Raw genomic sequence first — 23651 nt, 5'->3', positions numbered from 1 at the left:
GTTAGATGTTGTTGTTCCTGTTTTGTCTACACAAGAAACTAAAGTGTGCAGGGAAGTTGCCAAGTTCCAAGAGATTTTATTCAAAATCATGATTTTACCAATATAGAGGGAACCTACTGTATATTTTGGTACTAGGACAACGCTAGTGTGTACCTGCGGGGTGGTGATGATGACAGCCCCGTCGACGTGGGTGGAGCCTAGGTATTGGACAATGGACAGGTGCTCGTCAGAAGTGCCAGGAGGCGTGTCAACTATGAGGTAATCCAGATCCCCCCAATCCACGTCGCGTAGAAACTGCTTGATCATTCCTGAAAGGACAAACGTGATCCAAAGATGAATAAAAGCTTCCTTCTGGTTGTAACCGAGTTGCCATCAATTTGTCGGGGATCATGCAATTTTATGCAGCTCGAGGTATTCTGCGCACCGTTTTTCTTGGGGCCTCTCCAGATGACAGCATCGTCCGGGCTAGCGAGCAGGAAGCCGATGGACATGACAGCGAGGTTGTCGTCCACGTACTGAAACATGAGCACAACACGGCAGACACGTTAAATGCACGGCCACTGGACGCTTCATTAGGTACACTCGGTCATTCTAATAAGCTCCAAAAGAAGAGCTGCAACTTTGGGTAGAAATTACAGATCAAAGAGTTATGGTCGCCAATATTTGGCATTTTGACGTACAGTACAGGCCAAAAGTTTGGACACACCTTCTCATTCAACACGTTTTCTTTATTTTCATGACTAATTTACATTGTAGATTGTCACTGAAGGCATCAAAACTATGAATGAACACATGTGGAGTTATGTACTTAACAAAAAAAGGTGAAATAACTGAAAATATGTTTTATATTCTAGTTTCTTTAAAATAGCCACCCTTTGCTCTGATTACTGCTTTGCACACTCTTGGCATTCTCTCAATGAGTTTCAAGAGGTAGTCACTTGAAATGGTTTTCACTTCACAGGTGTACTTGACTAAATTAAACTAAGATAAAAAACAACACAAAAAACTTAAAGCCCTGTCAAGCTGTTTACAAGCGTATTTTATTCATGTTTAACTATATTTTACTGCAAATGAATATTGGCTCCAAGTAACGTAATCGGCCTCCTTGACTACTAATAATCGGTATCGGCCCTGAAAAAAACATATCAGTAGATATCTAGAAGAAAAAAGTAATTACATACAAACGTAACACTATTATCTTCTGTATTGATGTCATTAGGAACACCAAAAAAAACAACTGTCGTATTGATGAAAGTGACTCACCACAGGGGACCAGCCTGACCCGCTCTGATGTACCTGAATACAGGAAAATAAATTACTAAAATACATAATCTCTGATGAAATAATGAGTCTTTACCAATAGAAATGACCATAGCAATAATATTAAAACACACTGTTGTTTCAAAGCAATTAAATATATCATCTATGTTCATGTCAAATGTTCTGTCCATATCTTACTTGCTCTCCCTCCAGCCCCATTATTCTAGGAATGGATGGCCCGCAGATATCGATGTCCAAAAGGGCAACCTAGAATTGGATGAGTCCAAAATAAGTCAGTGGAGACACATCCACGTTGTTTGAGATCTACAGAATTTGCTCGCCAGTGGAGGAGTACAGTGTTTGAAGTCCTATGATGTCATCTAATCTAAGAACCATAGCCCTAGAGGCATAAAAAAAAAATTGGACCTCTTCATTGCTATGCTAACTTTAGGCTATGATCTACGAGCTGCCATTACAAGATCAATACATAATTGGTTTCTGCATAAAGAAGAAGAAAATACTCTAAGGATGACAGCAACGGTGTCTCTTAAAGGGGAACTGCACTTTAGGGGGAATTTTGCCCATCATTCACAATCCTTATTTAAGACAAACACACGTTGTTCTTTTTTTATGCATTCTTAAATCATAAAATATGGCAAGTACAAGGTGGCTAGCAATGCATCTGATACTATTTTGCCATAACAAAATTCAGTTTTGTTATTTTTATTTCTAGTCAGTCCCTGCTGTTCACCAGAAATTCCATTTTGTTATTTTTGTTTCTAGTCAGTCTTTGCTGTTCTCCAGAAATTCCGTTTTGTTATTTTTAATTCTCGTCAGTCCTTTCTGTTCTCCAGAAATTCCGTTTTGTTATTTTTATTTCGAGTCAGTCTTTGCTGTTCTTCAGAAATTCCATTTTGTTATTTTTATGTCTGGTCAGTCCTTTCTGTTCTCCAGAAATTCCGTTTTATTTTTATTTCTAGTCAGTCCCTGCTGTTCACCAGAAATTCAATTTTGTTATTTTTATTTCAAGTCAGTCTTTGCTGTGCTCCAGAAATTCCGTACATTTTTTTAAACCTGTCGAGTTTCATTTAGCATAGCCTTCCCTATACTTCCAGAGCACTTTCCAGCTCTCGGCTTTTGTTATTTCACGCATTAAATACACTTTCAGCTGCACGCTTTTCACTTGCGTTGCTTTTATGCAACTTGGAATCGCAACGAAACGACACGTTCGTGACGAGTAAAACGCCCATAAAACTCTCTAAAAAAACATCCAAAAAACACCAACAATACTCCATTTACATGTCGTGACCTGAATATTAACAAGTATTAGTGACATTGTTATTATTAGCACTAACGCAGACAAACATTTTTAGCGGTGCCGTGATCACAGAGAGCTAACTAGCTTATGCTGCTATATGGACATATTGAGCTGAGTTGGTGAAAGTTAATTCTAGATGATAAATAATTCCTCTCACCTGGATAGTAGAAGGTTGTGGACATCCAACTTAGACCCATGGATGGCAAGAAAAACACAAAAAGATGCTCGCTTGCGGCATTTTTTTTTTTAAACCTTTGTGAGGATTAGGATTACATTTTCGTCTAAGTGGGAAAATATAAACATCCAATCAGTCTTTATCTCAATGAGAGCAGACATTGTACAGTAAGTGATTGTTTTATTATATTTGTATAACTTGTTTAGCACTTAGCAATAATGCTACATGATGCTTAGTGTGCTGCATCTGTTTAGCACACAGCTTCCTTATATTCAGGATCAAAAATATACGTTTCTGGATCATTTGTCCCAAAGTTGTGGTTGTTGAAGGGAAAAGTGAATGTTGTGATGCGTCTGTGAAATTAATGCGCCGCCATATGCTTAAAATGAGCAAAACTTGTAAATATTACGTTATTATGAACGTGCCGCTTCTGTTACTACATTACATCTGTACTTACAGTGTGTATAGAAAACCTTGATGGAGGTGTTTGGGTATTTTTAGAGCGCTTTATAAGCGGAATAGAACAACGTCCATTAACCTCTATTGTTAGCTGACTTTTGCTAGTGTTTATTTATGAGTTAGAATATATACAAAACAGAAAGAATTTTGTTCTTATAAAAAAAGTGCAGTTCCCCTTTAATAACAGCATGTGAAGGGTTTAATAGGAACTAAAATACAAACCCTGTTTCCATATGAGTTGGGAAATTGTGTTAGATGTAAATATAAACGGAATACAATGATTTGCAAATCCTTTTCAACCCATATTCAGTTGAATGCACTACAAAGACAAGATATTTGATGTTCAAACTCATAAACGTGATTTTTTTTTTCAAATAATCATTAACTTAGAATTTCATGGCTGCAACACATGCCAAAGTAGTTGGGAAAGGGCATGTTCACCACTGCGTTACGTGGCCTATCCTTTTAACAACACTCAGTAAACGTTTGGGAACTGAGGAGACACATTTTTTAAGCTTCTCAGGTGGAATTCTTTCCCATTCTTGAATTCTTTCCCATTCTTGCTTGATGTACAGCTTAAGTTGTTCAACAGTCCGGGGTTTCCGTTGTGGTATTTTAGGCTTCATAATGCGCCACACATTTTCAATGGGAGACATGTCTGGACTACAGGCAGGCCAGTCTAGTACCTGCACTCTTTTACTATGAAGCCACGTTGATGTAACACGTGGCTTGGCATTGGCTTGCTGAAATAAGCAGGGGCTTCCATGATAACGTTGCTTGGATGGCAACAAATGTTGCTCCAAAACTTGTATGTACCTTTCAGCATTAATGGCGCCTTCACAGATTTGTAAGTTACCCATGTCTTGGGCACTAATACACCCCCATACCATCACAAATGCTGGCTTTTCAACTTTGCGCCTATAACAATCCGGATGGTTCTTTTCCTCTTTGGTTCGGAGGACACGACGTCCACAGTTTTCAAAAACAATTTGAAATGTGGACTCGTCAGACCACAGAACACTTTTCTACTTTGTATCAGTCCATCTTAGATGAGCTCAGGCCCATCAAAGCCGACGGCGTTTCTGGGTGTTGTTGATAAACGGTTTTCGCCTTGCATAGGAGAGTTTTAACTTGCACTTACAGATGTAGCAACCAACTATAGTTACTAACTGTGGGTTTCTGAAGTGTTCCTGAGCCCATGTGGTGATATCCTTTACACACTGATGTCGCTTGTTGATGTAGTACAGCCTGAGGGATCGAAGGTCACAGGCTTAGCTGCTTACGTGCAGTGATTTCTCCAGATTCTCTGAACCCTTTGATGATATTACGGACCATAGATGGTAAAATCCCTAAATTCCTTTCAATAGCTGGTTGAGAAAGGTTTTTCTTAAACTGTTCAACAATTTGCTCACTTGACAAAGTGGTGACCCTCTCCCCATCCTTGTTTGTGAATGACTGAGCATTTCATATAATCTACTTTTATACCCAATCATGGCACCCACCTGTTCCCAATTTGCCTGCTCACCTGTGGGATGTTCCAAATAAGTGTTTGATGAGCATTCCTCAACTTTATCAGTATTTATTGCCACCTTTCCGAACTTCTTTGTCACGTGTTAGTGGCATCAAATTCTAAAGTTAATGATTATTTGCAAAAAAAAAAGTTTATCAGTTTGAACATCAAATATGTTGTCTTTGTAGCATATTCAACTGAACATGGGTTGAAAATGATTTGCAAATCATTGTATTCCGTTTATAATAACATCTAACACAATTTCCCAACTCATATGGAAACGGGGTTTGTACATACAGGGGGTGTGGAATGTAACTTCGGCAATAATCAAAACAAAAATATTACCTCCTTGGTGACGTCGCTTGCCAGGGCGTGAGCCAGGTGAGCGCTGAACGTACTCTTCCCCACGCCTCCTTTTCCAGACAACACAAGGATCTTGTGTTTGACCGTGGACAGCTTGGCTCCGATTTCCTTAATGGCTGCAGACATTCCACGATGTATGAATTACAGATCGACCTACTGGCATTTTGACATGTATTTTTTCTTACAACTAAAACAGAACTTTATTGGCAGATTTTTACATATGATCCCAATATTTAGCATTAAAAAAATAATGTAGTGAAGTAGATAATAACCACTACTTTGTCTCCTTGCATGCAGCGCTGGTCGCCTACAGTAGGTCTCCTCTGCTTAAATAAAACTGTCAAACTGTAAATTTCCCACCGGGAATTCCAGTTTTTGTCCTTCTTCTTGGCCTATTTCTCCCGTTTAAGAGTCAAATAAGAGATTATCATATAAGTAAACAAGAGCAGGAAGCAGCTCACACATTCTGTAACATCCAAAAAGAAGTTATTTCAGCCAGCTTGATAATAATGTCTAAACTATAATCTACGATAGGGGTGTGCAAACTACACTCCGGCAGCGTCTTCAATTTGGCCCGCGAGACGTCATGAGTTCAACAAAGCATTGCTTTCAAATTCATCTCAACTACCAGGCTGTCTCTGAATGCTACATATTTGCTGCCATATTGTGGACAATGTAAATACATCATATCAATGACCTTTAATAGAATTTTGAAATGATAGCACAGCATTTACTTATATGACACAATCCAAACAACCTTCCCTAGTCATGGTGCAAGAAAAAAATGCATCTAACATAAAGGTCAACACACATGGTCACACATAACACAACCTTGTAGATATTATGAAAAATGCCAAAACACCATAAACATTTTTCAAAATCACAGCCATTTAAATCCATTGGAGTGCATGTTGGGAAAAATGTAAAACACTCTCTCCACACTTATCCATGTTTGGCGCATTTTAGCTGCTTGATATTTCTGATTGATTTCAAAACTTTAAGAAGGTCGTCACTGAAGTAAACAATGTAGGAGTAAAACTTTCACATACTCTTAATATCCAATTATACATCAATTATACACCCATAATTTTAATATACTATGTACACACACACACACACACACACACACACACACACACACACACACACACACACACACACACACACACACTCACTCACACACGAATACATATATATATACACATACCTATATACACACATATACGTACGTGTATGTATATACTATATATATATTTTATATATCTACATTATATACATATATATATTATATATATATATATACATACATACATACATACATACACACACAGTTACTTTACATGCAGTCGTGTATGTATGTATATATATATATACATATATATATATATATATAATATATATATATATGTGTGTGTAAGTGTACATGTATATGTATCATATATATATACATTATATACATATATTATATATACATACATTATATATACATACATACACATATATATATGTACATATACATTATATATATACATATATATATACACACACACACATTATATACATATATATTAAAAATCTGTGTGTATATATACATACATACACACACAGTTACTTTACATACAGTCGTGTAAGTATGTATGTATATATATATATATACAAACCCCGTTTCCATGACTTGGCAAATTGTGTTAGATGTAAATATAAACGGAATACAATGATTTGCAAATTATTTTCAACCCATATTCAGTTGAATATGCTACAAAGACAACATATTTGACGTTCAAACTGATAAAAAATTTTTTTTTTTGCAAATAATCATTAACTTTAGAATTTGATGCCAGCAACACGTGACAAAGAAGTTGGGAAAGGTGGCAATAAATACTGATAAAGTTGAGGAATGCTCATCAAACACTTATTTGGAACATCCCACAGGTGTGCAGGCTAATTGGGAACAGGTGGGTGCCATGATTGGGTATAAAAACAGCTTCCCAAAAAATGCATTCACAAGAAAGGATGGGGGGAGGTACACCCCTTTGTCCACAAATGCGTGAGCAAATAGTCAAACAGTTTAAGAACAACGTTTCTCAAAGTGCAATTGCAAGAAATGTAGGGATTTCAACATCTACGGTCCGTAATATCATCAAAAGGTTCAGAGAACCTGGAGAAATCACTCCACGTAAGCGGCATGGCCGGAAACCAACATTGAATGACCGTGACCTTCGATCCCTCAGACGGCACTGTATCAAAAACCGACATCAATCTCTAAAAGATATCACCACATGGGCTCAGGAACACTTCAGAAAACCACTGTCACTAAATACAGTTCGTCGCTACATCTGTAAGTGCAAGTTAAAGCTCTACTATGCAAAGCAAAAGCCATTTATCAACAACATCCAAAAACGCCGCCGGCTTCTCTGGGCCCGAGATCATCTAAGATGGACTCATGCAAAGTGGAAAAGTGTTCTGTGGTCTGACGAGTCCACATTTCAAATTGCTTTTGGAAATATTCGACAACGTGTCATCCGGACCAAAGGGGAAGCGAACCATCCACTGTTATCGACGCAAAGTTCAAAAGTCAGCATCTGTGATGGTATGGGGGTGTATTAGTGCCCAAGGCATGGGTAACTTACACATCTGTGAAGGCACCATTAATGCTGAAAGGTACATACAGGTTTTGGAACAACATATGCTGCCATCTAAGCGCCGTCTTTTTCATGGACGCCCCTGCTTATTTCAGCAAGACAATGCCAAGCCACATTCAGCACGTCTTACAACAGCGTGGCTTCGTAAAAAAAAGAGTGCGGGTACTTTCCTGGGCCGCCTGCAGTCCAGACCTGTCTCCCATCAAAAATGTGTGGCGCATTATGAAGCGTAAAATACGCCAGCGGAGACCCCGGACTGTTGAACAACTGAAGCTCTTCATAAAACAAGAATGGGAAGGAATTCCACTTTCAAAGCTTCATCAATTAGTTTCCTCAGTTCCCAATCGTTTATTGAGTGTTGTTAAAAGAAAAGGTGATGTAACACAGTGGTGAACATGCCCTTTCCCAACTACTTTGGCACGTGTTGCAGCCATGAAATTCTAAGTTAATTATTATTTGCAAAAAAAAAATAAAGTTCATGAGTTTGAACATCAAATATCTTGTTTTTGTAGTGCATTCAATTGAATATGGGTTGAAAAGGATTTGCAAATCATTGTATTTGCATGGGCGACCCGAAGGGAATAAGCGGTAGAAAATGGATGGATGGATGGATGTATTCCGTTTATATTTACATCTAACACAATTTCCCAACTCATATGGAAACGGGGTTTGTATCAGTGACGTGCGGTGAGGTTCATGGCTGGTGAGGCACTGACTTCATCACAGTCAGATTTACAAACATATGAACCCTAAAAAGTATCTTATTCACTATTTGATTGGCAGCAGTTAACGGGTTATGTTTAAAAGCTCATACCAGCATTCTTCCCTGCTTGGCACTCAGCATCAAGGGTTGGAATTGGGGGTTAAATCACCAAAAATTATTCCCGGGCGCGGCGCCGCTGCTGCCCACTGCTCCCCTCACCTCCCAGGGGGTGATCAAGGGATGGGTCAAATGCAGAGGACAAATTTCATTACACCTAGTGTGTGTGTGTGTGACAATCATTGGTACTTTAACTTAACTTTAACTTTACACATACAAACTGTAGCACACAAAAAAGCACATTTAATAAAAAAAAACGTTATTATGGTCTTACCTTTACTTATAAATGAAGTCAATGCGCCGCTGTTGTGCTGGATTAATGAACCCCATGACGGGAGTGTTATATCAACTAAAGCCCTCACTTAAAACTTTCCACGTGCAAGATTTAATCTATTTAAAAAAGTGTAACCGAGGGTTTATAAATGTCGCCTATACTGTATGAAACTATGAAATAACAAACACGGAGGCTCCAGTTTACACGAGGACCACTTTATTTACCTTCTTTCAAAAATCTCCGCTCCACTGTGTCATCACTTCCGCTCTTAGCGCTTTCAAAATAAGAGCTCAAGGCATATACTGTACAACAGCGCATAACAGGAACTTAACATCACAAAGAGGCAAGCCCATAAAAATAGGTTACAAAAGTTATTTAATAAGAAGCCAAAAAGTGCAAAAACAATAATGTTCGTGTTGGAGGAGTTGTGAATTAGGTACACCTGCAGTCTGCAGGTGTACCTAATGTTGTGGCCCTGCAGTCATTCACAACTCCTCCAACACCAACATTATTGTTTTTGCACTTTTTGGCTTCTTATGAAATAACTTTTTTAAATAGATTCAATCTTGCACGTGGAAAGTTTAAGTGTGGGCTTTAGTTGATATTACACTCATGTGTTTTTTCAACGGCGGTGGTGCAGGAGGCGGGACTACTGCGAGCCTCAGCCAGTGCGTCTTTTGCAGCCGTTTTATGATCGCTCAGCACAAGAAATACGTTACATACATACAGTTGTTGACAAAATACACTGTACATTATATACCTCAGCTAACTAAACTATGGAAATGTATAATATAGTTCATATAGCAATACGGTCTCACTGCACAGCAGGCCAGCAGTTAGCCGAGTTCGCAATCCATGTTGAGGCACAACTGAGTGACGTGCCTCAACTGGCTGCTGTTCACCGTACCGTCTCTTCTCAGTATTTGAACGGCAAATGTGAAAATTCAGCGATTTCAAATAAAAATAATCTAAAACTGGTGAAGTTAAATGGAAAATAACTTTATAGTATAATCACTGGATAGATATAACATCCATCCATCCATCCATTTTCTACCGCTTATTCCCTTCGGGGTCGCGAGGGGCGCTGGAGCCTATCTCAGCTACAATTGGGCGGAAGGCGGGGTACACCCTGGACAAGTCGCCACCTCATCGCAGGGCCAACACAGATAGACAGACAACATTCACGCTCACATTCACACACTAGGGCCAATTTAGTGTTGCCAATCAACCTATCCCCAGGTGCATGTTTTTGGAGGTGGGAGGAAGCCGGAGTACCCGGAGGGAACCCACGCAGTCACGGGGATACATATAACAATTTAATAAAAAAATTTTCTTTTTACATTTTTTTTCTTTCCATGATGGCAGGTGAGGCGGGGCCTCACCTGCCTCTAGTGAGTGCACGTCACTGGTTTGTATATATATATATATATATATATATATTTATATATATATATATATATATATATATATACACACACACACACACACATATGTGTGTGTATACATATATATGTATCATATATATATACATATATGTGTGTGTGTGTATACATATATATGTATAATATATATATATACACACACATTATACACATATATATATTACATATACATACCAGAGATGTCCGATAATGGCTTTTTTGCCGATATCCGATATTGTCCAACTCGTAATTACCGATTCCGATATCAACCGATACCGATATACAGTATACAGTTGTGGAATTAACACATTATTATGCCTAATTTTGTTGTGATGCCCCGCTGAATGCATTAAACAATGTAACAAGATTTTCCAAAATAAGAGAACAACTTTAACTCAAGTTATAGAAAAAAGTGCCAACATGGCACTGCCATATTTTTTATTGAAGTCACAAAGTGCATTATTTTTTTTAACATGCCTCAAAACAGCAGCTTGGAATTTGGGACATGCTCTCACTGAGATAATCCTGATACCCACTAGCACTACGGGAGATACTATACTTTGACTTTCACAAAGTGCATTATTTTTTATTTTTTTTAAACATGCCTCAAAACAACAGCTACAAATATAATGAAGGCACACAGCTTCAGTCCAGAGTATACTAGAGTAATAAAATAAACAATAACATAGTCCTCCTTTAATGCAAGACTGCCTAGTATACTGTATAACAGGAAATTATAAACTGGGCTTAATCTGCCCTGCTCTAACGTATTTGTATGAGTAACACAAATGTGCTGCAAGCTGGTGGTGAGTGCTTGAAGTGGCCTAGCAGTCAGCCAGAGCTTCTGAAATGCTGCGTTGAGACAGGGCACCTCCGTTCACTGCAAGCTGCAAAGTGTGCGCCATGCATGGCAGACGAGCCACACCAAACTCCACCATAGCTTTTGCCAACTTTTTTTTTCTGTGTTTGCTTTTCATTCATCTTCCGCTTGTATTCATCATTATGATTCTTGAAAAGGTGGGAGATCAAATTGCTCGTACTAAAGGAAGACGTCTTGGTTCCTCCTCGCATAACCAACTTTTTGCAGTCATTGCAAATTGCCAGTTTTTTATCCGTCGGACACACTTTAAAATAATCCCAAACCATAGACATGGTGTCGTAAGTCAGTCACCGAGGGAGCTCGCTTGTTCGCCACGGCTACAGCACCGGCAACAACACATTCTTGTTGTTGTTATGCTACGCCCGTGGCGGTTTGATGAGGTCATCAAGCGTCGCCAGTAAACCTCTCATGCTGCAGTCGTCAACTTCTGTGTTGTGTGTGGGAGAGGGAAGAGGAGAGAGGGGAGGGGCTGCTGACTGGGAGACGCAACTGCTCTGTACTTCTCCCTACGTCCGCGTTTTACCGGATATGTACCGCTCCGAACAGCGGCGTTTTAAAAAGTCATTAATTTTACTTTTTGAAACCGATACCAATATTTTCGATAAATATTATCGGCCATCTCTAATACATACATTATATATATACTGTACATACATACATTATATATATATATATATATATATATATATATATACATATATATATACACACACACACACACACACACACACACACATACATACATACACGCACGCACACACAGTTACTTTATATGCAGTCGGCTTTCGGCCTGCTGCATACATACATACACATTATACACACACACGCACACACACACACAGATTGATTGAAACTTTTATTAGTAGATTGCACAGTACTTGTTTAAGTCGGGGTCCACGTTAATCAATTCATGGTACTTTACACGCAGTCGGCTTTCCGCCCCCCCGGGGTAAATTATTTTAGCCGAACGTGGCCCCCCCAAGTCAAAAAGTTTGAACATCCCCGATCCACGTGAAGGAGCCAACAATTGTTTGTTTTCAGATGTTGGCGATATTTCAGTCTTCCTCACGATATACAATCCATAAACTGCCATAAAACTGTATACATTTACCCAGATGGCGAGTTATTGTGATGTTATTGTGTTTTTCAACCACTGTGCCGCGGCACACTAGTGTGCCGTGACATACACTCTGGTGTATCGTTGGAGATTATGTAATTTCACCTAATTGGGTTAAAAATATTTTTTACAAACCAGTAATTATAATCCGCAAATAATGTGTCGTTGTTGAGTGTCTGTGCTGTCTAGAGCTCGGCAGAGTAACTGTGTAATACTCTTCCATATCAGTAGGTGGCAGCAGATAGCTAATTGCTTTGTAGATGTCGGAAACATGGTTTGTCGTGATCACAATATGCGGGAGGCAGCGTGTAGGTAAAAAGGTATCTAACACTTAAACCAAAAATAAACAAAAGGCAGGTGCCGCTAAGAAAAGGCATAGAAGCTTAGGAATGAAACTAAAACTGAACTGGCTGCAAAGTAAACAAAAACAGAATGTTGGACGACAGCAAAGACTTACAGCGTGTAGAGCAGACGGCGTCCACAAAGTACATCCGTACATGACATGACAATCAACAATGTTCACACAAAGAAGGATAGCGTCCGCACAACTTAAACAGTTTTGATTGCGAACGCAAAGCAGGTGCGGGGAATAGCGCTCAAAGGAAGACATGAAACTGCAACAGGAAAATACCAACAATAGAGGAAAAGCCACCAAAATAGGAGCGCAAGACAAGAACTAAAACACTACACACAGGAAAACACCAAAAAACTCAAAACAAGTCACAACGTGATGTGACAGGTCGTGACAGTACACCTACTTTGAGACAAGAGCTATAGTGATGCATGGTTGGTTATGGTTTTAATTAATATCCAACAATTGCGAGAAGAACTTTTTATTGTCAATATCGGCTACTGAGTTTCATCTTTTTAATGTTTTCTGCTGGTGGTGTGCCTCAGGATTTTTTCAATGAAAAAAATGTGCCTTGGCTCAGAAAAGGTTGATAAACACTGAATTATGCGCTGTACCTGGATCTGGGGCCTTGGTGGCTCCAGAAGCACACAGTTTTTGGTTGGGGCAGCCTTGACATGATGAAGACTTTCCTGCTTGTTCACTCTTTGTACCTGGACAGTCTGGACGGATTAATCAAACAATGTGTCATTTCAAGCCTCCTTCCAATGATCTCATGTATCATAGTGTATATGTATGTATACATGTATATAACTTTAGACAGCCATTTCCGGTTAGGATGGAGGCAGGAAGGGGGAACCAAGTGGGTTTTACAGACTTAGGTAAATATGTCACTTAAGGTTTCTAATAATGCTGCGTCATTATGACACCTCACACAATCTCGCTTAGTATCTTAATATAGAGTGAATAAAAATAAACAATTAAAACTAAAGTTCGCGTTATTTAGCAGACTCTTAAACTTGACAGGAAAAGATGGGGCGAATTGTGACGCAGTTAAGACAATGTTAACTTACAGTTTCATACTTGACAGGAAAACGTCATAAAAAGTGTTTGAAACACAAAATTCCACGCGACCATTTTATTTATTTATTACAAATGTTGTATTAATTTGTAGATTCAACAACTCACGTTCGGGTGCATTTTCTGGTACGTCGTCCATTTTGTGTCCGACTGTTAACGTTTCCCCCCCTTCGAAGGTTCCGGTTGCAATTGCTCGGGTGTGTCGTAAGAAAGTGTACATAATTCACTTTATCTGGGATTATTAATTATTTTTATTTTTATTTTTACTGTATATGCATCTTTAAATATAGACACGTGTTAAAGTCTTTATTGTAGCAAGGAAATACATTTATATAAGAGATTACACATTATTGCTGGATATTTACAAGCAAATCTGAGGTAATGTGTAATATAGGGGAATGGTTAATAACAACACATTTTATTCATTGTTCGAATCTATTACCGTCAATCTATTAAAGTACAGTTGTTGCACCTTTTTTTTTTATTACCAACGAGAAAGATATTCACAATTTTGTCCTCTAGAGAGTGCTGTTTATTATGCCCTGGAACAAAAACACGCATGCGCATTTACACACAAACTTGTAATGAAGGTTTACAACGACACACATTTGAATTTCTCTGCTTATAATTACAATATGTGAAGGCTGATTCCACTCAAAACACATAAGGCATCATAATGCTCTGTAAGACATCTGGCATGTGTATGTATACATTATTTATTACTGTGTCAGCAATGTGAGGTGTGTTATTAGTAAACAGGTGATGTAATAATACCAGGTGTGTTAGGTTAGGTACAGGTATATGGGTCATTTTATTCCCATGTTTGGAAGTTTCTGTAGTCAAGTGCCCTTGTATGAGTGTGTGCGTGTGTGTATGTATGTGTGTAAAACACCCACCCATCCCCCACAAGTTGGTCCTAAAGCATGTACATGTTGGCTTATATCCTTCAAACGAGCAGACTTTTGCCACATGAATACATGACACGATGTACTCTTTTGTCTTATATTTCTTTATTTTATTATTATTGCATGCATACACTCTGCAGGTGCAAAGTATCCTCTCTTTTCATGCTTGCCAGTTTTACTTTCTAAAACCGATCCATTCAGCCCTTGGACAAATTAGTACAAAATGCTTATTTGCCATTGTTAGCCACCAAGTTAGCACTTTTGTCAGTGTTGTGCCATGTTTGCCGCCATCGTATCAATGCCAATGCAAAATCATCCATTGTTCCACTTACAACCAACTTTTCCGGCTTTCAGCCCTTCCGGTTTCGATCCGATCGGAACCAATCGAGTATGAAAACGTTTGGCTCCAAAAAGGTCCCAGATTGCCAGGGATTCCAGGTTTTCCGGGACATTTTTTCCATAGGAAAATGAACGGGACAATTTTCAAACTTGCACAATTCCCACATTTCTAAACAGATTCAAACCGTTCCACCATCCACACACTCCACTTACCCTAAACATTCAAATTAACACTTACCAAGTTGCAAAAAATTCCAGGAATTCCCAAAATGTTTGATTTTCCAAAACGCCATTTCCACACTTATTCTTTCAGTTTCTCCGTCTACAAAACCCAAAACCAGTGAAGTTGCCACGTTGTGTAAATGGTAAATAAAAACAGGATATAATTATTTGCAAATCCTTTTCAACTTAAATTCAATTTAATAGACTTCAAAGACAAGATATTTAATGTTAGAACTGGAAAAATGTTATTTTTTGCAAATATTAGCTCATTTGGAATGTGATGCCTGCAACATGATTTTTTTTTAAAAAGCTGACACAAGTGGCAAAAAAGACTGAGAAAGTTGAGAAATGCTCATCAAACACTTATTTGGAACATCCCACAGGTGAACAGGCTAATTGGGAACAGGTGGGTGCCATGATTGGGTATAAAAGCAGCTTCCATGAAATGCCCAGTCATTCACAAACAAGGATGGGGCGAGGGTCACCACTTTGTGAACAAATGACTGAGCAAATTGTCGAACAGTTTAAGAAAAACATTTATCCATGAGCTATTGAAAGGAATTTAGGGATATCACCATCTATGGTCCTTAATATCATCAAAAGGTTCAGAGAATCTGGAGAAATCACTGCACGTAAGCAGCAAGGCTAAAAACCAGCATTGAATGCAAAAAGCGATGTCAGTGTGTAAAGGATATCACCACATGGGCTCAGGAACACTTCAGAAAACCACTGTCAGTAACTACAGTTGGTCGCTACATCTGTAAGTGCAAGTTAAAACTCTACTATGCAAAGCGAAAGCCATTTATCGACAACACCCAGAAACACTGCCGGCTTTGCTGGGCCCGAGCTCATCTATGATGGACTGATGCAAAGTAGAAAAGTGTTCTGTGGTCTGACGAGTCCACTTTTCAAGATGTTTTTGGAAACTGTGTACGTCGTGTCCTGCGGAACAAAGAGGAAAAGAACCATCCGGATTGTTCTTGGCGCAAAGTTGAAAAGCCAGTATCTGTGGTGGTATGGGGGTATATTTGTGCCCAAGGCATGGGTAAAAATGCCCCTTTGCCAACTTTTTTGCAATGTGTTGCTGCCATTAAATTTTAAGTCAACGACTACTTGCAAAACAAATTACGTTTCTCAGTTGGAACATTAAATATATTGTCTTTGCAGTCTATTCAATTGAATATAAGTTGAAAAGGATTTGCAAATCATTGTATTCTGTTTTTATTTACCATTTAAACAACGTGCCAACTTCACTGGTTTTGGGTTTTGTACATTTTCAACTCATTCCAACTATTCCACCCCCAATACATTCCACTTAATTGAGACATTAAAGGTAACAATCTTTTTTCCGTAGAAATTCACAGTTTTCCTGAATTTCCAGGAATTCCAAAATACCAATTTTCAATTACAAAGTATCACTACGTCAACGTTTTTCGATCGATGCCAAAAATTCCAACACCAACCCATTCATATCATCTACGACGAATGTGATATTATTGATATTTTTAGAAATTGTCGGTTTTACCGAAATTCCCAAATTTTACGGAAATTCCCACTCAAATGAATAGGCATTGTCAAAGTTGTACAACGCCCACATTTCCCACCCAATTCCAACCGTTCCAACATCCACAAACTCCACCCATTCTGGACATTCAAACTAACACTTTCCAAGTTACAAAAACTTCCAGGAATTCCCAAAATTTGCAGTTTTCCAAAACCCTAGTTCGGCTTCTCTTTCTACAGTTTTCAACCCATTCCAACAATTCCACCACCAACACATTCCACTTATTTGGGACAATAAAGGTAACAATATTTTTCCCGTACAAATTCACGCTTTTCCTGAATTTCCAGGAATTCCAAAATAGTAATTTTCAATTACAAAGTGTCACTACGTCAATGTTTCTCGATTGATGCTAAAAATTCCAACACCAACCCATTCATATCATCTACGACAATTGTGATATTATTGATATTTTTAAAAATTCTCGGTTTTACCAATATTCCCACATTTTAAGAAAATTCCCATTCAAATTAAAAGGCATTTTCAAAGTTGTACAACTCCTAAATGTCCCACCCAATTCTAACCTTTCCAACATCCAGAAACTCCACCCATTATGGATATTTAAAGTAACACTTTCCAAGTGGCAAAAAATTCCAGGAATTCCCCCAAATTTTGGTTTTCCAAAACCCTATTTCCTCACTTTTTTCGTTCAGCTCCTCCTTCTACATTTTTTAACCCATTCCATCACCAAGACACTCCACTTATTTGTGACATCAAAGGTTACAATCTTTTTCCGTACAAATTTAAGGTTTTCCTGAATTTCCAGGAATTCCAAAATACCAATTTTCAATTACATTAGTGTTACTACGTCAGCGTTTCTCAATCTGTCATGTCTGTATTATCATGTTTTGTTTTAAGTCATGTTTTGTTTAGTTTCTGTCTTTTCACTCCCTTGTCTGGTCACCATAGCAACCATTAGTTTTCACCTGTCACGTCACGCACCTGTTTCACGTTTTGAGTCACGCACCTGCTTTCACTAATCATGTCCATAGTATTTAAGTTCAGTGTTTTTCAGTTTGTCTTTCTGACGACCTCACAACACATTTATGCTCTGTTCATGCCTCTAACTCCTTTTCATGTCCATCGTTCACGCTGCTCCTTTTTTGTCCATGCCAAGTAAGTTTTCTTTATTCAAGCCATAGTTTGCAAGTTTTGTTTAATTGTTCATAGTTTATTCTCCGCCACTGTGCGCGCTTTCATTTATCCCTTTTTTTTGATATATTAAATTGATATATTAAAACCCGCCATGTACCTTAATTCCCGTCTCGCCCGTGCCAACTTTCCGTTGCATCCTGGAAAAGCAAACACCCCGGACCAAGTCATGACACAATCGATACAAAAAATTCCAACACTAGCCAATTCATATCATCTACGACAATTGTGATATTATCCATATCTTTAAAAGTTCTCGGTTTTAACGAAATTCCCACATTTTAATAAAATTCCCACTCAAATGAATAGACATTTTCAAAGTTGTACAACTCCCACATTTCCCACCCAATTCTAACCTTTCCAACATCCACAAACTCCACCCATTCTGGACATTTAAAGTAACACTTTCCAAGTTGCAAAAAATTCCAGGAATTCCCCAAATTTGCAGTTTTCCAAAACCCTATTTCCACATTTTTTTCTTTCATATTCTCCTTTTACACTTTTCAACCCATTCCAACCATTCCACCACCAATACACTGCACTTATTTGGGACATCAAAGGTAACAATATTTTTTCTGTACAAATTCACGGTTTTCCTGAATTTCCAGGACTTCCAAAATACAAATTTTCAATTACAATAGTGTTACTACGTCAGCGTTTCTCGATGGATGCAAAAAATTCCAACACCAACCCATTCATATCATCTACAACAATTGTGATATTATTAATATTTAAAAAAATTCTCGGTTTTACAGAAATTCCCACATTTTAAGAAAATTCCCACTCAAATTAATAGGAATTGTCAAAGTTGTACAACTCCCACATTTCCCACCCAATTCCAACCTTTCCAACATCCACAGACTCCACGTATTCTGAACATTCAAACTAAGACTTTCCAAGTTGCAAAAAATTCCAGGAGTTCCCCAAAGTTTCGGTTTTCCAAAATCCTATTTTCACACTTTTTTCTTTCAGCTTCTCCTTCTACATTTTTCAACCCATTCCAACCATTCAACCACCAACCTTTCTTGATCGATGCAAAAAATTCCAACACCAACCCATTCATATCATCTACAACAATTGTGATATTATCGATATTTCAAAAAATTTCTCTGTTTTAATGAAATTCCCACATTTTAAGAAAATTCCCACTCAAGTTAATAGGCATTGTACAACTCCCGCATTTCCCACCCAATTCTAACCGTTCCAACATCCACAAACTCCACCCATTCTGGACATTTAAAAAATTTCAGGAATTCCCAATATTTTCCACCCTTTTTTCTTTTGGCTTCTCCTTCTACGCTTTTCAACCCATTCCAACCATTCCACCACCAAGATCTTCCATTTAGCTGGGACATCAAAGGTACCGATCTCTTTTTCGTACAAGTTCTCAATTTTCACAAAATTCCATGAATTCTTAAATACCAATTTTCAATTACAATAGTGTTACTACGTCAACATTTCTCGACCGATGCCAAAAAGTCCAACACCAACCCATACATATCATCTAGACAATTGTGATATTTTCAATATTTGTCCAAAATTCAGTTTTTCCCAAAATCCCCACATTTCAGAAAATTCCAACTCAAAAGAAATTGGAAATTGTCAAAGTTGTACAACTCCCACATTTCTCATACAATTCCAACAGCTCCACCATTCCCACACTCCACTCTCTGTACATTCAAGCCAACGTTTTCCAGGTAAAATTCATTTACTATAACAACGGGGTCATTTTACATCTTTTCACCATCCTTGAACTGAGATGGTAGGAGTGCATTCGATTTTCTTTTGTTGAGAAGTTCATTGACAACTTTCCAAGTGCATTTAGAGTCTGATGAGACTCTGAATTTATCGGAACAGTACTTTTTCTGATTATCCTCAGCAAATGATTACATTTATAGTGGTATTTTTTATAAATCGCAGAATTAAGTAAAGTGGGATTTATGAGGATTTTTTTTTATACAATAGAATATTTTTTTTTAGACCTGTTGTAAACCAGGGTTTCCAAAGGCCTTCGGCCACTTTCTTCCTGGGTTTAAGCAAAGGAAAGCTGCAATGAAAGGCATAATTAAAATACCTAATAAATGTCTGGTAAGCATGCTGCACATCAGAATGTTCATAAACATCATCCCTGGAAATTTTGCCAATCAACCTCTTAAACCGTTCAGTAATCCTAATGATAACAATTCTAAATTTAGGGCTGTTAGTTGCTCCCACATGTTCAGTCTTATTTGGCAAGGAAATATGGAATACAGGGAAGTGATCTGATATATCAGTTACCAAAATTACTTTACTACATTATTTAGTGAATTTGTAAAGATATTATCAATCAGAGTTGCAGAATAACTCGTAACTCTTGTTGACAGGACAGAGACAGTTGGAGTATATTGTATTCAGAAAATCAGCAGTGGATACATGATCTTTTTTAAATAGATCAATGTTATAATCCCCTAGAAGGAAACATTCCTTATGTTCTTTATTAATTACATCCAGTGTTAATGAAAGAATAGCATTGAAGGGTGTTATATCTGTATCAGGGGATCGATAAATACATCCTACTACAAAACCCAAAACCAGTGAAGTTGGCACGTTGTGTAAATGGTAAATAAAAACAGAACACAATGATTTGCAAATCCTTTTCAACTTATATTCAATTGAATAGACTGCAAAGACAAGATATTTAACGTTCGAACTGGAAAACGTTGTTATTTTTTGCAAATATTAGCTCATTTGTAATTTGATGCCTCCAACATGGCACAAGTGACAAAAAAGACTGAGAAAGTTGCGGAATGCTCATCAAACACTTATTTGGAACATCCCACAGGTGAACAGGCTAATTGGGAACAGGTGGGTGCCATGATTGGGTATAAAAGCAGCTTCCATGAAATGCTTAGTCATTCAGAAACAAGGATGGGGCGAGGGTCACCACTTTGTGAACAAATGTGTGAGCAAATTGTCGAACAGTTTAAGAACAACATTTCTCAACCAGCAATTGCAAGAAATTTAGTGATTTCACCATCTACGGTCCGTAATATCATCAAAAGGTTCAGAGAATCTGGAGAAACCCTGCACGTAAGCGATGATATTAAGGACTTTCGATCCCTCAGGCAGTACTGCATCAAAAAGCGACATCAGTGTGTAAAGGATATCACCACATGGGCTCAGGAACACTTCAGAAAACCACTGTCAGTAACTACAGTTGGTCGCTACATCTGTAAGTGAAAGTTAAAACTCTACTATGCAAAGCCAAAGCCATTTATCAACAACACCCAGAAATGCCGCCGGCTTTGCTGGGCCCGAGCTCAAAGCCCTATTTCCACTCCTTTTTCTTTCAGCTTCTCTTTCTACATTTTTCAACCTATTCCACCATCAAGACATTCCACTTAATTAAGATATCAAAGATAATAATCTTTTTTTCGTACAAATTCCCGGTTTTCCAAAAATTCCAGGAATTCTTAAATACCAATTCTCAATTACAAAGTGTTACTACGTCAACGTTCCTCGACCAATGCAAATAATTCCAAAACCAACCCTTTCATATCATCTAGGACAATTGTGGTATTATCTATATTAAAACAAAAATCAGGTTTTCCCAAAATCCCCAAATTTCAAAGAAATTTCCATGTATATGAATGGAAATTGTCAAATTGTACAACTCCTGCATTTCTCACCCGATTCTAACCTATCCACAATCCACACACTGCATTCTTCCTTCAAATTTAAGCCAATGTTTTTCCAGATTTGAAAAATTCCCGTATTAGCCGGAATTACCAGGAATTTTTATCCGTTGCAAATAAATAGGCAATATACAAATATCTTCATATCCCACATTTCTCGTACGATTAAAACCATTCCATCATCCACATACTCCACTTATCCTGGACATTCAAACCAACATTTTCCTAGTTTAAAAAAATTCCAGGAATTTTCAAAATTCCCGGTTTTCCAAAGCCCTATTTCCACTTCTTTTTCTTTTGGCTTCTCCTTCTATATTTTTCAACCCATTCCAACCATTCCACCATTAACACATTCCACTTAATTAAGACATCAAAGGAAACAATCTTTTTTTTGTACAAATACCCGGTTTTCCCAAAATTCCAAGGAATTCCAAAATACCATCTCTCAATTACAAAGTGTTACTATGTCAACGTTTTTCGACAGATGCAAAAAATTCCAACACCAACCCTTTTATATCATATAGGACAATTGTGATATTATCTATATTTTTAAAAAATTAAGATTTTCTCAAAATCCCCAAATTTTCAGGAAATTTGCATTCAAATGAATGGAAATTGAACAAAGTTGTACAACTCCCACATTTCTCACCCAATTCCAACCTAGCCACAATCAACACACGAGACTCTTCCTGCACATTCAATGCAACATTTTTCCAAGTTCGGAAAATTCCTGTATTACACAGAATTACCAGGAATTATTTTTATCAATTTCATACGAATGGACACTATACACATTTCATCATATCCCACATTTCTCATACAAAATTGCACAGATTCTGGTTATAAAGGTTGTTTCGACCCCTTGGTTTTTTTTGTGTGCAACTTCCTATGTTACAGTTTTTTTTTCTCCCAATTTAACCCTTTTTCGAACTGGGTGCTTTGACTCCTGAAGGCCCCTTTTGGATCATTGCATTTCAGTCCAACACCGGGAGGAGACAGCGATTGTGAGAGGTAAGAATAGACACAAGAGTGTGGATGGCGTCAGACAAGTACAGAGATGTAAACACTGGGGTGTCAAGTGGAGGGAGGAAGGGAGTGTGGCCAGAGGGTGTCATTAGGTGTGTAAGTCATCCCTCAAGGCTACATGGGAATCCAAACAACAGTGGGACAGTTGTTTGGGGGATTATATTTTAGAAGACATTCTTCTTAATGAAGATAATAGTGTTCTGTTGTGATAATAAACCGTAACCAAGCATTCAAACTAACTGGGATTCAACTTTTGCTTTATGGAATGTGATACACTTGTAGCAGTGAGGTAGAGATCAAGTAGAATTCCCCCAAAGGGGAGCAGTGAAGTGTTGACAGTACAATGCACACACCTTCAAGTCTACTAATACTGTATGTACTGTACGTGCTTCAATACTAGGAGATTCCTGTGTGGTGCACGGTTAATATTTTACAACGGTATTTTGTTGAGCGCTGCATTATCTAATAAAAAATATATAATATCTGTATTTACACGTTGTCTATACAAAGTTGACTATCCTGAAGTTAGTATTGTAGTTGACTCGTGATATTTCTTTACTTGTAATATCAGGATATTTTGTGCAGAAGATAGGGCAGTTTGATATTATTCCAATACGATATGTACAGGATTCATTCAGTCTTTTATCAATTTGCTGTGTGGAATGTTAGAAAAGGTTTGATCAAGAACAATGGTAGCTATGAAAAACAACCCATTTGTTATTAACCGTCTGTAATGGACGTATGCTCTCTTTAAGTTGAAGTGGAGTGGTAATTGTTTTGGTGTCACAAAATGTTCATAACAGTTCATGGCATTAAGAACATGACGCAGTAAACTGAATGATGTGGACACGTTTGTTACTGGATACTTTCTAATACACTTCTGCCATGGAGACTTTGTATGTGTAAGTAATACGTCACTATAATTATTTGATATTTGTTTATATTGACAAATGTCACGTTTAATTGTTCAATGATTATTATGTATGACTAGCTTGTGTGCTATTGTGTGCTTAGCTGTTTTGTAGCAGCTAGCTCCTAGTAACCTATAGCATAGCATGTTTACCTTTTGTAAACGACTTTAGAAAAATAATTTGTTTTTATTTT

The 23651-nt window shown here is 37.8% G+C and overlaps 1 protein-coding gene across 1 annotated transcript in view; it reads right to left on the bottom strand.

Moving 5' to 3' along the window:
- Positions 1-13854, bottom strand: part of nubp1 (nucleotide binding protein 1 (MinD homolog, E. coli)) — a 35569-nt gene extending 21715 nt beyond the window's left edge. Inside the window, exons 1-7 of the mRNA XM_061981600.1 lie at positions 13777-13854; positions 13206-13310; positions 5068-5201; positions 1459-1527; positions 1264-1296; positions 425-515; positions 154-308 (exon numbers count right to left, since the gene is read on the bottom strand). Of these exons, the coding sequence (XP_061837584.1) occupies positions 154-308; positions 425-515; positions 1264-1296; positions 1459-1527; positions 5068-5201; positions 13206-13310; positions 13777-13807 (618 nt within the window). The 5' untranslated portion in view covers positions 13808-13854. The remainder of the gene's footprint in view (positions 1-153; positions 309-424; positions 516-1263; positions 1297-1458; positions 1528-5067; positions 5202-13205; positions 13311-13776) is intronic.
- Between the last annotated feature and the right edge of the window lie 9797 nt (positions 13855-23651).

This window comes from Nerophis lumbriciformis, linkage group LG24, assembly GCF_033978685.3.
Source record: "Nerophis lumbriciformis linkage group LG24, RoL_Nlum_v2.1, whole genome shotgun sequence".
Lineage (NCBI taxonomy): Eukaryota > Metazoa > Chordata > Actinopteri > Syngnathiformes > Syngnathidae > Nerophis > Nerophis lumbriciformis.
The sequence above is the reverse complement of the archived record's forward strand: the minus strand, read 5'-3'. Positions and strand labels throughout refer to the sequence as shown.